The 16,533-nt window shown below is 41.4% G+C and overlaps 1 protein-coding gene across 1 annotated transcript in view; it reads right to left on the reverse strand.

Annotated features, from left to right (window-relative positions):
* LOC139447203 (sodium leak channel NALCN-like) overlaps positions 1 to 15,486 on the reverse strand; it is a 79,353-nt gene extending 63,867 nt beyond the window's left edge. Inside the window, exons 1-9 of the mRNA XM_071228428.1 lie at positions 15,441 to 15,486; positions 8,412 to 8,522; positions 6,790 to 7,091; positions 6,183 to 6,266; positions 4,903 to 5,051; positions 2,247 to 2,375; positions 1,760 to 1,905; positions 1,358 to 1,500; positions 379 to 483 (exon numbers count right to left, since the gene is read on the reverse strand). Of these exons, the coding sequence (XP_071084529.1) occupies positions 379 to 483; positions 1,358 to 1,500; positions 1,760 to 1,905; positions 2,247 to 2,375; positions 4,903 to 5,051; positions 6,183 to 6,266; positions 6,790 to 7,080 (1,047 nt within the window). The 5' untranslated portion in view covers positions 7,081 to 7,091; positions 8,412 to 8,522; positions 15,441 to 15,486. The remainder of the gene's footprint in view (positions 1 to 378; positions 484 to 1,357; positions 1,501 to 1,759; positions 1,906 to 2,246; positions 2,376 to 4,902; positions 5,052 to 6,182; positions 6,267 to 6,789; positions 7,092 to 8,411; positions 8,523 to 15,440) is intronic.
* Between the last annotated feature and the right edge of the window lie 1,047 nt (positions 15,487 to 16,533).

The following is a 16,533-nucleotide window of genomic DNA, read 5'->3' on the forward strand; positions in this document are numbered from 1 at the left end:
CGCAAAAGATATGACATCAAAGTCATATATGGAAAAGTGCCAAAATTCCAAGCTCTCTGTTGTCTCCAAAACATAAATACATTCCCTTTGTAGATTTCTATTGTGTTTTCTGCACGAAATGTATTGCCACACATCCTTTGAATATTGTAGTAACCACATCTATGCATTTTGTAACCGGTAATTGCAGATATAATTATTTAAATATGCCTACCGACAATGACTGAAAAAAGTGCTTCCGCGGTGATGCGGCCGTCAAACCAGCTGTTTCAATCAGAGGGGGTTTATTGTGATTTAATAGCCTCTGATTGAACAATCAGAATCGAGTAAATTCCAAATTCATGGTAGAATGCATCATGTTGCACCTGTGCAGAACAATACCTGGGAGGAATCAGATTCGGCCGCACTGCCTCTCGGCCCCCACATCTGTTGGAACTGCACTCGAATCTCAGCAAATGTCTCAATGATAACAGCAATGAAGACGTTCTGTAACAAGGCAACACCACTCACTGTCATTCATGGCCCCTGATAGTAAAACAGTGTGTTCACAGAGAGCAATAAGCTACAGTGTTGTAGGCCACTTGGCCCCTGATAGTAAAACAGTGTGTTCACAGAGAGCAATAAGCTACAGTGTTGTAGGCCACTTGGCCCCTGATAGTAAAACAGTGTGTTCACAGAGAACAATAAGCTACAGTGTTGTAGGCCACTTGGCCCCTGATAGTAAAACAGTGAGTTCACAGAGAGCAATAAGCTACAGTGTTGTAGGCCACTTGGCCCCTGATAGTAAAACAGTGTGTTCACAGAGAACAATAAGCTACAGTGTTGTAGACCACTTGGCCCCTAGTAGTTAAACAGTGAGTTCACAGAAAGCAATAAGCTACAGTGTTGTAGACCACTTGGCCCCTGATAGTAAAACAATGTGTTCACAGAGAACAATAAGCTACAGTGTTGTAGACCACTTGGCCCCTGATAGTAAAACAATGTGTTCACAGAGAGCAATAAGCTACAGTGTTGTAGACCACTTGGCCCCTGATAGTTAAACAGTGTGTTCACAGAGAGCAATAAGCTACAGTGTTGTAGACCACTTGGCCCCTAGTAGTAAAACAGTGAGTTCACAGAGAGCAATAAGCTACAGTGTTGTAGACCACTTGGCCCCTAGTAGTAAAACAGTGAGTTCACAGAGAGCAATAAGCTACAGTGTTGTAGACCACTTGGCCCCTGATAGTAAAACAGTGTGTTCACAGAGAGCAATAAGCTGCAGTGTTGTAGGCCACTTGGCCCCTGATAGTAAAACTGTGTTCACAGAGAGCAATAAGCTGCAGTGTTGCTACAAGCCTGACTTGTTGTCAAGCTGACTCACTTTGACCAGCCATGCCAGGAAGAAGATGAGAGAGATGAAGTAGAGGAAGGCCTTCCATGATGGGAGGCTGTCTATGCAGCGGTACATGAGGAAAGCCCAGCCCTCCTGGGACGCAGCCTGGTACACCGTGAACACACTGGTGGCTGAAACACACGGGACACGGCTAGTAGTCAGCAAACATAACCAGCAAATAATTATTGCAATTACATGATTCACTGATGTAAGGAATGATATTATCAGTGATACATTGGTTTGAATCCTGGTTCTCTCTGATGAGTCTAGGTTTGTAAGCACCATACCTGCTCATGTGTTTCAGCAAACTGGTAAGCTGACACACCATATTCTGGAATAATGTTCAAAGCTCCTCACACCCAACTCACTCACACACTCCTTCCAACTCACCAATTGTATCAAAACCATTGAAGCCCATGATCTCCTTAGCCAGAGTGAGTTCTACACACTTCATGTTGCTGGGGCATTGGTAGCCCTGGCCAGGCTCTGGGGAGCAGTGGGTGTCCGGCACAGCCAGGTCATACTTGGTTATGTTGCTGTACGAACAAGTGAAACATGCTATAGAGTCAGCAATACAACACTCAGACAGAAACAGGTTAAACACAGGAGCAGCCATACTGTAAAGTCTTAAAGTCGAAATGAGTTTCAAGACACAGCCTGTTTCACAGTTACACATAAACAGGACAAGTTACTTCATTTATGAATTTCATATTATATTTTTCCACATGATGATTGGAAACCTGAAGAATATTATACCAAAAAAATAATTCTGTTTTAATTACAATTTAAATTTAAAGACATTAAAATGCTGACTATGCATTCTTCCAAATGCCACCATGCAGTTACTATGACTACAGAGATATACTGAGGTTATTACATGACATCCGTCTCGTTCTTTACACAATGGTGCTTCATCACCCCGAAGAACTGCACTCCCAGGATTCCATACAGGGACATGAAGAACAGGAAGAAGATGGTGACATTGTAGATCTGCTGGCTGGACCGCCTGTGGACACACACTGAATGCTGTCAAACACCAGACACATGTTGTCTTTCACATAAGCACAACCTACCCCAAATAGTGTAATAGTGTGAACACGTCATTAGATTTCACCTCAACCTTATGTTTCATAATAATGTCTTGAAGGTAGATATTCTTTAGATGATAAGTAACATGACTAAGTTAAGAGGTTTGAGTAGCGTATTAATGTAGAAATAATTCGTTTTTGTCCTCTGACCTCCCCTCCCAACACACAATAGGAAGTTGCCGTGGCAACCCTCCCACTGCCCAAAATATGAACAGAGTTGGAAAAGTAGTGTGCTTGGTTGCTGAAGACTTAATCTACCCCGGATCTTCACAGGTCAGGTATATTATGGGTATCGATGTACCAATAGGTGTGATACAAGTAGATTATGGGTATCAATGTACTAATAGGTGTGACACAAGTAGATTATGTGTATCAATGTACCAATAGGTGTGATACAGGTAGATTATGGGTATCAATGTACTGATAGGTGTGACACAAGTAGATTATGTGTATCAATGTACTGATAGGGGTGACACAAGTTGATTATGTGTATCAATGTACCAATAAGTGTGACACAAGTAGATTATGTGTATCAATGTACTGATAGGGGTGACAAAAGTAGATTATGTGTATCAATGTACTGATAGGGGTGACACAGGTAGATTATGCGTATCAATGTACCAATAAGTGTGACACAGGTAGATTATGGGTATCAGTGTACTGAAAGGTGTGATACAGGTGTATTAAGTGTATCAATGTACTGATAGGTGTGACACAGGTTCATTAAGTGTATCAATGTACAAATAGGTGTGACACAGGTAGATTATGGGTATCAACGTACCAATAGGTGTGACACAAGTAGATTATGGGTATCAATGTACTGATAGGGGTGACACAGGTAGATTATGCGTATCAATGTACTGATAGGGGTGACACAGGTAGATTATGGGTATCAATGTACTGATAGGTGTGACACAAGTAGATTATGGGTATCAATGTACTGATAGGTGTGACACAGGTAGATTATGGGTATCAATGTACTGATAGGTGTGACACAAGTAGATTATGGGTATCAATGTACTGATAGGTGTGACACAGGTGTATTAAGTGTATCAATGTATAAATAGGTGTGACACAGGTAGATTATTGGTATCAATGTACAAATAGGTGTGACACAGGTAGATTATGGGTATCAATGTACCAATAGGTGTGACACAAGTAGATTATGGGTATCAATGTACTGATAGGGGTGACACAGGTAGATTATGCGTATCAATGTACTGATAGGGGTGACACAGGTAGATTATGGGTATCAACGTACCAATAAGTGTGACACAAGTAGATTATGGGTATCAATGTACTGATAGGTGTGACACAAGTAGATTATGGGTATCAATGTACTGATAGGTGTGACACAGGTATATTATGGGTATCAATGTACTGATAGGTGTGACACAAGTAGATTATGGGTATCAATGTACTGATAGGTGTGACACAGGTGTATTAAGTGTATCAATGTATAAATAGGTGTGACACAGGTAGATTATTGGTATCAATGTACAAATAGGTGTGACACAGGTAGATTATGGGTATCAATGTACCAATAGGTGTGACACAAGTAGATTATGGGTATCAATGTACCAATAGATGTGATACAGGTGGCAGATGAAGTAAAATTTGAACTGAAATCAGTACTTTTAAAAAATCAGGCATAGCTTCTGCACACCCGGCTACCCGCCAGGTCTGGGAGCAATACTACCATAAACTTCACCCTCCCATCCCCCAGACACAAGGACAACTGTCACAAGCGTGCAATGTCTGACACTTTCCCCATGTTGAAGCATATTGAAAAAGACTTACCTTGTACTTACTTACCTTTTGTTGAAAAAACAAACAAAACTCCATTGCAAACATTAGACATTAATACAACATATATCCCCATGTTATGGGTTTTGGGACGCTGAAGAAACATTTATAGTTTTCTCGTTAATCACTTGAACAACTGTAAAACATCTCATTCACTTACAGGGCTAAAAGACAACTTTATCTTAAAAACAAGCCATCATCTGACTCTGAGTATTTACAGTTTCTGTGTGACGCCACACCCCATGTTAAAGTGCAAGTATTCGTGATAGAAAACGTATAATGATGTCCGAAAACCTATGCTGCTGAAAGCTCTGATCGAAAACAGGACAACCGTCGCGTCATATTTTTCGGAGTGTTTTTTTTTAAATCTTTGATTATATTTTTACGCGGAAGATGATTTTTTCCGAGGACTACTGTTTTAAAAAATTCGATTTTCCGCGTTTCCGCGGAGATTTCACATCCCTGTGTCATGATTGATAAACCACGCTGTCTGGTCAGATGTAGGGCGAAGTTGTTAAGTATCATAGCATGGGCTTCATATATGAATGGTTGGAACAGATTGTTACATGTAAGAACAGGTTTGAAAAAGCAAAACAATGGGCATAACAAAGGTTGACGATGTATCAAAAAGAGACTTACTTGAAGATCTGGTTGATTCTGTTTTTTGGCAGGGAGAATTTGAGGAAGACCCGGAAGACCCTGATGAGGATGAGTGGTCGGGGGGAGCGCAGGATACGTAGAACTGACCCTGGATGCTCCGGTGGTATCGAGCCGGTCATCTCAAACACCTGAACACAGCCAGACAACACATCTCAAACACCTGAACACAGCCAGACAACACATCTCAAACATTTGAACACAGCCAGACAACACATCTCAAACACAGCCAGAAAACACATCTTGAACACCTGAACACAGCCAGACAACACATCTCAAACATTTGAACGCAGCTAGACAACACATCTCAAACACAGCCAGACAACACATCTCAAACACAGCCAGACAACACATCTCAAACACAACCAGACAACACATCTCAAACACCTGAACACAGCCAGACAACACATCTCAAACATTTGAACGCAGCTAGACAACACATCTCAAACACAACCAGACAACACATCTCAAACACAACCAGACAACACATCTCAAACACAACCAGACAACACATCTCAAACACAGCCAGACAACACATCTCAAACACAGCCAGACAACACATCTCAAACACAGCTAGAAAACACATCTCAAACACAACCAGACAACACATCTCAAACACAACCAGACAACACATCTCAAACACCTGAACACAGCCAGACAACACATCTCAAACATTTGAACGCAGCTAGACAACACATCTCAAACACAGCTAGACAACACATCTCAAACATTTGAACGCAGCTAGACAACACATCTCAAACACAGCTAGACAACACATCTCAAACACAGCCAGACAACACATCTCAAACACAGCCAGACAACACATCTCAAACACAACCAGACAACACATCTCAAACACAACCAGACAACACATCTCAAACACAACCAGACAACACATCTCAAACACCTGAACACAGCCAGAAAACACATCGCAAACACAACCAGACAACACATCTCAAACACCTGAACCCAGACCTTGCCCAACAAACAACACAGACTTTGTCCTGAAGAAAACACACACACTTGTCAGACAGCACACACTTGTCAAACAGAAAACACACACTAATTTAGACAAACCACACTCAGTCAGTAAAATAACACACGCCTTGATGGCTGAAATAATGCCGATGCGATGTTAAATTTTAACTCACTTGTCAGTCAACAGATGCTTAGATCTTGTCATCAGATCCTGATGTGAATCGAATGGTGATGTTCACCAGTTGTTGTATAAGTGCATGAAATACACAGCCCTGGTTATTTACCTGCAGCACAACTGATGTCCAGAGGAACAACACCATGATCCCGTCAAACTGACACCATCGGTCCTTCAGGTATGGTGCCTCGCCCTGCAGTAAACAGTAAGAGACTGAATCTGTGTCCAGCTGACATGTTCAGTAAGAGACTGTATCTGTGTCCAGCTGACATGTTCAGTAAGACACTGTACCTGTGTCCAGCTGACATGTTCAGTAAGACACTGTACCTGTGTCCAGCTGACATGTTCAGTAAGACACTGTTTCTGTGTCCAGCTGACATGTTCAGTAAGACACTGTATCTGTGTCCAGCTGACATGTTCAGTAAGACACTGCAATTTCGAATGGAGGCCAGATATTTTTTCAGCTACAGCTGCAAAACCAGATTATTTAAATTAAAACTATGAGTGTAAATATATGTCAAAGCAAGGTATTTTTCTTGACAGATAAGTTCCTTTTTTTTCCCAACCGTCTGAAGCATATTTAATCTTTTCATGCATTTCCTGTGAAATATTATTTCTTTTTGATGACATGACAAAACAAGCAAAAAGACAATCACCAATGTCAAACATGACCAAACTTAGTTGAACGAACTGATGCTGCTGGGAGATACACTGACCTTCCATGCACCCCGGATGTGCATCTTGGCAATCATTTCGGCTGTGAACAGGAAGGTAATCACCATGTCGATGGAGAAGGTGACATACATGAGAGCCGGCAGCTTCTCGAACGTCTTGGGTGTGTTCATGCTGACGGAGATCATGCTGAGAAGTGCACATCCCCGCAGCAACCTCCGTGTCCAGGTCTTGTTAACCCACTCAATGTCGGCGTTGTCATTGAGATTCTCGTCAGGGCCATAGTCGGCCATGGACATACCATTCTTGAAGCTGGTCTTTCTGTTGACCAGCATTGTGAGTGATTCTGTCAATGGAAAACACTATATTAGCTGACTGTGTTGGACAAAACATTGTTACATATTATATGTCCCAGCGGCTTCCCACTCCCATTGTCCCACTTAGCGGTAGTGCACAAAACATCCTCACAACAATATCGGCACGCCTGGGATGACCTTAGCACGCTAACCCAAGGCAGAGAGTCGTCCACTACAACCATCTCCATGCTAGTAGTAGTAGACATAGAATGCCAGGCTGTTTAGGGATGTGTTCTCACAGCTCTATGACTGTGGCTAGTGAATGAATCAGGTTAATTTCCATTGCTGACCAGCTTGTCAGGGCAATGGTCCACCTACCTCTTTTAGTCTTTACCCTCATCCAATGAATGTAGGCCTTCACACACCATTAACAGAGACTGGGTGAATGTAGGCCTTCACACACCATGAGCAGAGACTGGGTGAATGTAGGCCTTCACACACCATTAACAGAGACTGGGTGAATGTAGGCCTTCACACACCATGAGCAGAGACTGGGTGAATGTAGCCCTTCACACACCATGAGCAGAGACTGGGTGAATGTAGGCCTTCACACACCATTAACAGAGACTGGGTGAATGTAGGCCTTCACACACCATGAGCAGAGACTGGGTGAATGTAGCCCTTCACACACCATGAACAGAGACTGGGTGAATGTAGGCCTTCACACACCATGAGCAGAGACTGGGTGAATGTAGGCCTTCACACACCATTAACAGAGACTGGGTGAATGTAGGCCTTCACACACCATGAGCAGAGACTGGGTGAATGTAGGCCTTCACACACCATTAACAGAGACTGGGTGAATGTAGGCCTTCACACACCATGAGCAGAGACTGGGTGAATGTAGGCCTTCACACACCATGAGCAGAGACTGGGTGAATGTAGGCCTTCACACACCATGAACAGAGACTGGGTGAATGTAGGCCTTCACACACCATTAACAGAGACTGGGTGAATGTAGGCCTTCACACACCATTAACAGAGACTGGGTGAATGTAGGCCTTCACACAACATTAACAGAGACTGGGTGAATGTAGGCCTTCACACACCACGAGCAGAGACTGGGTGAATGTAGGCCTTCACACAACATTAACAGAGACTGAGGGAAGACGGAGTGACTCAGGTGTACAGGTTGTAACAGGACTTACTGTCGGTGAGGGAAGACAGAGTGACTCAGGTGTACAGGTTGTAACAGGACTTACTGTTGGTGAGGGAAGACAGAGTGACTCAGGTGTACAGGTTGTAACAGGACTTACTGTCGGTGAGGGAAGACAGAGTGACTCAGGTGTACAGGTTGTAACAGGACTTACTGTTGGGTGTTCACTGATGGTAGACGTAGTGACTCGGTGCCTGATCACACCCACACTTCTACATCGCCAGTGCTGATACAGGAGTGATTCCCTTTCATCGTGATGTCCTACCTGCAAAGTAAAGGGTGAAGCAGTCAAAATAGGAAATGGAGCGCCATTACCACCATTAGATTTACAGCTAATATAATTAGATTTACAGTTAGCACCATTAGATTTACAGCTAGCATCATTAGATTTACAGCTAGTATCATTAGATTTACAGCTAGCATCATTAGATTTACAGCTAGTATCATTAGATTTACAGCTAGTACCATTAGATTTACAGCTAGCATCATTAGATTTACAGTTAGCACCATTAGATTTACAGCTAGTATCATTAGATTTACAGCTAGTATCATTAGATTTACAGCTAGTATCATTAGATTTACAGCTAGCATCATTAGATTTACAGTTAGTATCATTAGCATCATTAGATTTACAACTACCACCATTTGCATCATTAGATTTACAGTTAGCACCATTAGATTTACAGTTAGCACCATTGGATTTACAGCTAGCACCATTAGATTTACAGCAAGGACCATTTGCATCATTAGATTTACAGTTAGCATCATTGGATTTACAGCTAGCACCATTAGATTTACAGTTAGCACCCTTGGATTTACAGCTAGCATCATTATTAACAGTTAGGATAATTAGATTTACAGTTACCACCATTAGATTTACAATTAGCATCATTAGATTTACAGTTAGGATCATTAGATTTACAGGTAGAATCATTAGATTTACAGTTAGCATCATTAGATTTACAGTTAGGATCATTAGATTTACAGTTACCACCATTAGATTTACAGTTAGCACCATTTGCATCATTAGATTTACAGTTAGCACCATTGGATTTACAGCTAGCACCATTAGATTTACAGTTAGCATCATTTGCATCATTAGATTTACAGTTAGCATCATTAGATTTACAGTTAGCACCATTAGATTTACAGTTAGCATCATTGGATTAACAGCTAGAACCATTAGATTTACAGCTAGCACCATTTGCATCATTAGATTTAGGGATAGAAACTAACAGTTTTTGGCCACTAGTCCTCATAATGATAACATTAAGCAAAACCCTTAAAAAGGGCAAATTTCTACTAGTCCTTAGGATACCTTTACCACTGGGCAGTTTGGCAAGGACTATAGGACTAGTGCCAAATTCTAACGCTGTTTGCATCATTAGATTTACAGTTAGGACATTTTGCATCATTAGATTTACAGTTAGCACATTTTGCATCATTAGATTTACAGCTAGTACCATTAGATTTACAGTTAGCACCATTAGATTTACAGCTAGCACCATAAGATTTACAACAAGGACCATTAGCATCATTAGATTTACAGTTAGCATCATTTGATACACAGATAGCACCATGACATTTACAGCTAGCATCATCAGACTTACAGCCAGCTAGCATCATCAGACTTACAGCCAGCTAGCACTGCATAGAGGCTGGTGACAACTAGCACCCAGTGTAAAACACAGTCCATTCAGTGTTATTGATGCATGTCATGAATGCAGCGCACTTTTAAAGGTTTAAGCTAGCAATGATCAACACATTTTAGCCCAACTCAAGCATGTGTCCAGTGGTCTGTACATGTATCATGTGTGCTCATGATGTCAATCACTGGATTTTCTGGTCCAGACTCGATTATTTACAGACCGCCGTCATATAGCTGGAATATTGCTGAGTGCGGCGTTAAAACAAGAAACCAACCAAAACATGTATCATGTGTATTACGACCATACATACCGGTCCTTATTTCACATTTATGAATGGTATGATACAGATTTTTTATCTTCAATATACATGCATATATCTGCTTTCCTTTTTCCGTGATACCTAAATTGGATTACTTTTGATCACTTATACCATTGGCTTTGACAAAATGTCGCATTGTTGCAAAACACCAAATTCTTACTGTAAAATATCATCGGACAGAGTCAAATACATTTGTATTTAATAGTTTGTAATCTAATTTAATCATCTCCCTCGTTGGATTCTCTATGTTCCCAGTAGCCTGGCGTTGAAGGTGACTAAAATTGTTTGGGTAGTCAGACTTGGTGACTTGGCTGGTCGATGTCATTCATGGACCACTGCTCATAAGACCAAGCTCTGGCTGGTTGCATCACAACATGGACCACTGCTAATAAGACCAAGCTCTGGCTGGTTGCATCACAACATGGTTCACTGCCCACAAGACCAAGTTCTGGCTGGTTGCAAGAGAACATGGACCATTGCCCATAAGACCAAGCTCTGGCTGGTTGCATCACAACATGGTTCACTGCCCCTGAGACCAAGCTCTGGCTGGTTGCATCACAACATGCAGCACTGCCCATAAGACCAAGTTCTGGCTGGTTGCATCACAACATGGACCACTGCCCATAAGACCAAGCTCTGGCTGGTTGCATCACAACATGGACCACTGCCCATAAGACCAAGCCCTGGCTGGTTGCATCACAACATGGTTCACTGCCCATAAGACCAAGCTCTGGCTGGTTGCATCACAACATGGACCACTGCCCATAAGACCAAGCTCTGGCTGGTTGCATCACAACATGGACCACTGCCCCTAAGACCAAGCTCTGGCTGGTTGCATCACAACATGGACCACTGCCTCTAAGACCAAGCTCTGGCTGGTTGCATCACAACATGGACCATTGCCCATAAGACCAAGCCCTGGCTGGTTGCATCACAACATGGACCATTGCCCATAAGACCAAGCCCTGGCTGGTTGCATCACAACATGGACCACTGCCCCTAAGACCAAGCTCTGGCTGGTTGCATCACAACATGGACCACTGCCTCTAAGACCAAGCTCTGGCTGGTTGCATCACAACATGGACCATTGCCCATAAGACCAAGCTCTGGCTGGTTGCATCACAACATGGTTCACTGCCCATAAGACCAAGCTCTGGCTGGTTGCATCACAACATGGACCACTGCCCCTAAGACCAAGCTCTGGCTGGTTGCATCACAACATGGACCACTGCCTCTAAGACCAAGCTCTGGCTGGTTGCATCACAACATGGACCATTGCCCATAAGACCAAGCTCTGGCTGGTTGCATCACAACATGGACCACTGCCCCTAAGACCAAGCTCTGGCTGGTTGCATCACAACATGGACCACTGCTCATCAGACCAAGCTCTGGCTGGTTGCATCACAACATGGACCACTGCTCATAAGACCAAGCTCTGGCTGGTTGCATCACGACATGGAGCACTGCTCACAAGACCAAGCTCTGGCTGATTTTTTTGCAATTATGGAATTATAAACATAAAAACCAGAGTTCACACTTTGTTTGTTTGTTTGTTTGCTGTTTAACCCTGCACCAGAGCTCCAGATAAGCTTTTGGTGTTGTGGGTATTTTACCCATGCATTTTAAAATCATTGGGTATCAGTAATTCTATCTGGGTATTCAAATTTCTGTTACCCACTAGTTGTTACACACGTGGGTATTTAAGTTAAATATTTGAAAACACTATTCATCTAGTCCCTGCAAAATAGTGTCATGTCGGTTCGAGAGATTTATAATTATAGGACTAAAAAATACCACGATATGTCCACAAGAAAGTGTGATGGTAAATGATCATGATGTAAATGTCATCGTGGAGTTTGGCAAGGTTGACGGAATGCCTGTTTATAATTTCAAAATATGTTGCTGATTTACTAATCGAATCTGTAATGTTCGTAGCGTATTTGATACGCTTGGATTTTATTTTACTGCGAATTTCTGCATTTCTGATGCGTATTTTACGCAGATACGCAGCGTATCTGGATCTCTGCTGCACTCAGCAATATTCCAGCTACTGTTCACAATAACTCTTAGGCCAAAAACTAAAGTTTGGGTTCAAGTTACATTATAATTGTATATGCAAAATAGTGTCGGCAGGCATTGTTTTACCTAGTCCTACAAATGCAGGGGTTCAGAGGACCCCCAATTTCAAGGGTCCATACAGGAAATATAAGTAATGAAGTGGTGTTGTTGACTGTAAGATTTAATAATTACTTTTATTACAGAAACTGTACACTTGTCAAGAATATGGTATTTATAGATGTTTTTTCTTTACCTTATGTAAAACCCTACAACAATAGGAAGTCTTCAAGGGGCACTGATCTAAAGCAATTCCTCGGGACTGGTTGTTGCCTTTGTTACTGTTTTTTCCCCGTGAATACCCGGATGATACGCAACGCAACTCAGCGTGACCAGAGACTGGGCTACCGTCTGCAAGGAAAGCTAAATAAACTTGGGACAATATTTCTTTTACCCATTTTTGAACACTGATTGGTTAATCGTGATCTATAACGATTTAAAAAAAAGGCGCATGTTAATTAATTTCTTCAGCCTAAACAAACAGACAAAAAGTGTGGCTGAGCTCATCGGTTGTCGTCATTTGGAAATACCCCAGATGGTTATAGTTTAATCATAAAATAAGCATCCATGCAGTGAAAGCATTTTCCGATTTCGGATTGCGTCGATAATACGATAACGACTCCCTTGTTGTCATCCACATTTTCTGGTATAACGCTACACTTGTGTATTTGTCGTCATTAACTTGATGCTCAGTTAATGAATTTTTTACAGGTATAATTACTGGTACCACCACTCAGATTACCCAACAAAGGTTCCCATTTGGCATTTATTGTGTCTGGGGTAATTATTCAATCTAAATACAGGTTTGAAGTGAGGTGAAATGTGTGTTATGTAATATGCACGTGGCAGCCCAAGAGATGAATGATCAGTTGATTTACTTTATAGTGAATCAACGGATCGTTCCTTGTCATCAAAGGATTAACAGAAAATATGTTGATTGATTAATCACTGTTATCTTGCACCATGTGCACAGTGGATATGTCAAAAGTGAGTGTTTACATGTCTAGGTTTACTAAAAAGGCATACACTCATATCATGGCGTGATGTGCCGATGTAAAAACAAGATACTCTGCTCAAAGGGTTAACCGATAATACGTTGATTAATTGCTCATTGTTATCTAACTCAATGGAATATTTTAGGAACCGTGGACGTTATGAAAATAGTTGTCACGTGGGCTTTCTCAGCCGACCTTTGAGACCTGACACCTATGTCAAACACCTGAAACAATCCAAGTGATCGTTGGGAAACGAACACGGGTTATAATATCCCGAAACGATATATATATTTTAAAATATTTGATTGTTACAGAGACACGTGACATCGAATACGTTTCTTTGTACAGCTGCAGATGTGTGGGATATTGTTCCTTTGTGTGCAGTGCTGTAGCCAGCAGGGGGGCAGGTGCCCCCTGAGATTTTTTATAGAAAACAGTTTTATTTGAATCAAGTTGGGGACAAGTGATACTTGTACAAATATTTGCCCCCCCCCTGTCAAAAAAAGTTAACTATGGCCTTGGTGTGGATATTCACGGATACATTCCTCGAACAAGGAAGCTGCCTAAAATTATACATTGGTTGGTTATAATTATGATATTTGCCTTTTGTTTTCCTTCATTTGCTGTAGCATTGAACAGATTCATTCTTGTTCCTCTACGTCTTGGTTGGGAAATTCTTCGATGTGCGATTGACGTTGTTTTCACAAGTCTTTTTTTAGTAAGCGTGTATATATTACAGTCAATTTGTAAAATGTGATTCTCTCAGGCAATTTATAAAACTGTGTAAATATTTCACTCATTTTGACTGAAAAATCTGTCCATTTCTTTAACAGACGGACTAAAATCAAGACGATCAAAAGGGCCCCAAAACATCATAATAGATTATTATGTAGGTTGGATTAGAAGCCAAACAATACAAAAATGTACTTTCCATCGTAACATTTAGTCTCTTGGTGATGATATTAAACATAAAAATCTTTGGAATTCGTTTTATAATAATACAGATGGACATATTTTTAAGTCAATTTGTAAAGTAACTGAATATTTAGGCATTTAACAAATTTCCTAAGTGAAAATTTTGCACATTTTGACTGTAAAAATATAAACACGATAAAATAAGCAATGCTCAGGAGAAATATTTACTTTGTGTTGCAAGTCAAAATAGTGTAAACGAAAATCGCACAATTACCAAGCAAGTGACTTATCAAAACTAAAAGTGACAGATGTGCTTACGAATTGCGCAGCACAGGTCGCGAAATAGTCTAGATTTCTACTTATCATCCGGGCACTCACGGGAAAAAACACTAACAAAGGCAACAACCAGACCCGGGGAATTGCTTTAGATCAGTGCCCCTTTAAGTTGCCATTTTGTCTGTATTTTCAACATGTTCAAGAAAGCATATGTCAATGGATTTGTTTGTTTATTACATATTGATGATGAACATGACAGATGTGATTCGTGCAATCATTAAGATCTACAGATGAAAAAGTGATTGACATTCTGAACAATAATTTGATAAGAAATCATTTTTTTCTTTTGTTACTGATAGCCCTAGCTCTAATAGACACTCAATAATTTCAGCAGTAAGCTGCGGAACCATCAATGACTATTTCCGTTCTATTCCGATTCAGATTTGTCATCCTTCTGAAGATCTGGCAAATGTCAGTTTATGTATCGTGGACTGGGGGGTTGGGTTTGGGGGTGGGGGCGCTTGTGTGTTCACAAAGGCTATAATACCCCAGTCATTTGGTCGATGGTACGTGCGCGCAGTTAGGTGAGAGGTGAAGGGGGCACCCATTCAAAGAATAGATCTATAGGCTATTGTTAAATTGATGAAAAGTAATCTTCCTGTTCAGTGTTCAGATCTCGCCCTATAACTTAAGCAAGCTGTGCGCCTGTTGCACCGTTGGCAGATAAGATAGGAATGACGATGCCATGTTGCAGACTCGCAGAATCCTGGCACTTCGAGCGAAGCACTTCTACAGAATCACGCACATCCTCGATAGGTTACAGATGCCTGCACGTGTACTACGCGTTGCTGAAACAAAAGACGACATACCAGATTCCGTCAATAACCTGTCGCCTATGGATCAACACAACTTACCCTCAAACGTCAAAACCGCCGCAGCCTCCATGCGATTGAAAACAACCAGTCATGAATTATTCATGAGATGCCGAGCCCTCGCGGAGATGATTAACATACAGCGGAATGTCACGAGGCGTGCCGAGCGCTTTTCATAAATGTTCTCTCACTGACAACCTTCTGTGTGGCATAGCTAACAGACCGGCGTTTGGTTCGATCTGGGACCTATGTTTAAAATCGCTTATGATTAAATAAAGCAGGGATAATTGATTAAACAAAAGACCGGTATTATAGATTATTAAAATATTTTATCATTAGACATATAGTAATATAGCAATCGGAGATGCAGAAGTACGATGTAAATCTGCTACAGCCCAATTCCTTTCATTACGGGATTGGCCGCATCCACATGTATAGACTTACGGAAGAGCTGATATTAAACGAATAACGGATGAGGGAATCCGGTCACCGCAGCTAGCAGCAAAGTCTGTCTCACGGACCCCGAACCATATTATTTTCTCACCACCCCCAGCCCCCGTTCTTACTGTAACGCTAGAGTCTGATACAGTCTGAATCTCACATCTCACGGGGGCTGCTTTCAATTTATATGTAGATGCTTGTAGCTATCAAAATTAAATATTTTCAGAGGCTAAGCTTCAGCTAGTCTACTCGCGTCCTGTTGTTTAAAAGACTATTTCGACAGTACAACGAGGAACCAATGACCTGATACGGAAAGATGGTGTTAGGGGTTTTCAAAGGTACAACGAGAAAATATTGACAGCGTCAACATTTTATTTCCACTGCCTGTGTATGGCGTTAGTCAAATTATGATTCAGATTATATGGAAACTGACTTTACCGAAGGACTATCGAGTTGACGAGTTCACATAAGTATATATATGTTCTTCTGTCACCCGGTTATGTAAACTGACATCAAGTGTAAAGTTAAGTTGGTTTCGACGGTTGTGTGCGGAGCTTATACTAGAGGTGCCATGTGCCTTTGGCCCCTGTGAAAGTTTATTCATCCCTATCACATATCGCTGTTTAGTCAGTGTCCAGAATTCATGGTGAAACCGGGTCTGCTTCATAACACGAGTACGCTTGTCAGAAGCGAC

The sequence above is a fragment of the Haliotis cracherodii genome, unplaced genomic scaffold (genome assembly GCF_022045235.1).
Source record: "Haliotis cracherodii isolate W230 unplaced genomic scaffold, xgHalCrac1.p SCAF_7, whole genome shotgun sequence".
Lineage (NCBI taxonomy): Eukaryota > Metazoa > Mollusca > Gastropoda > Lepetellida > Haliotidae > Haliotis > Haliotis cracherodii.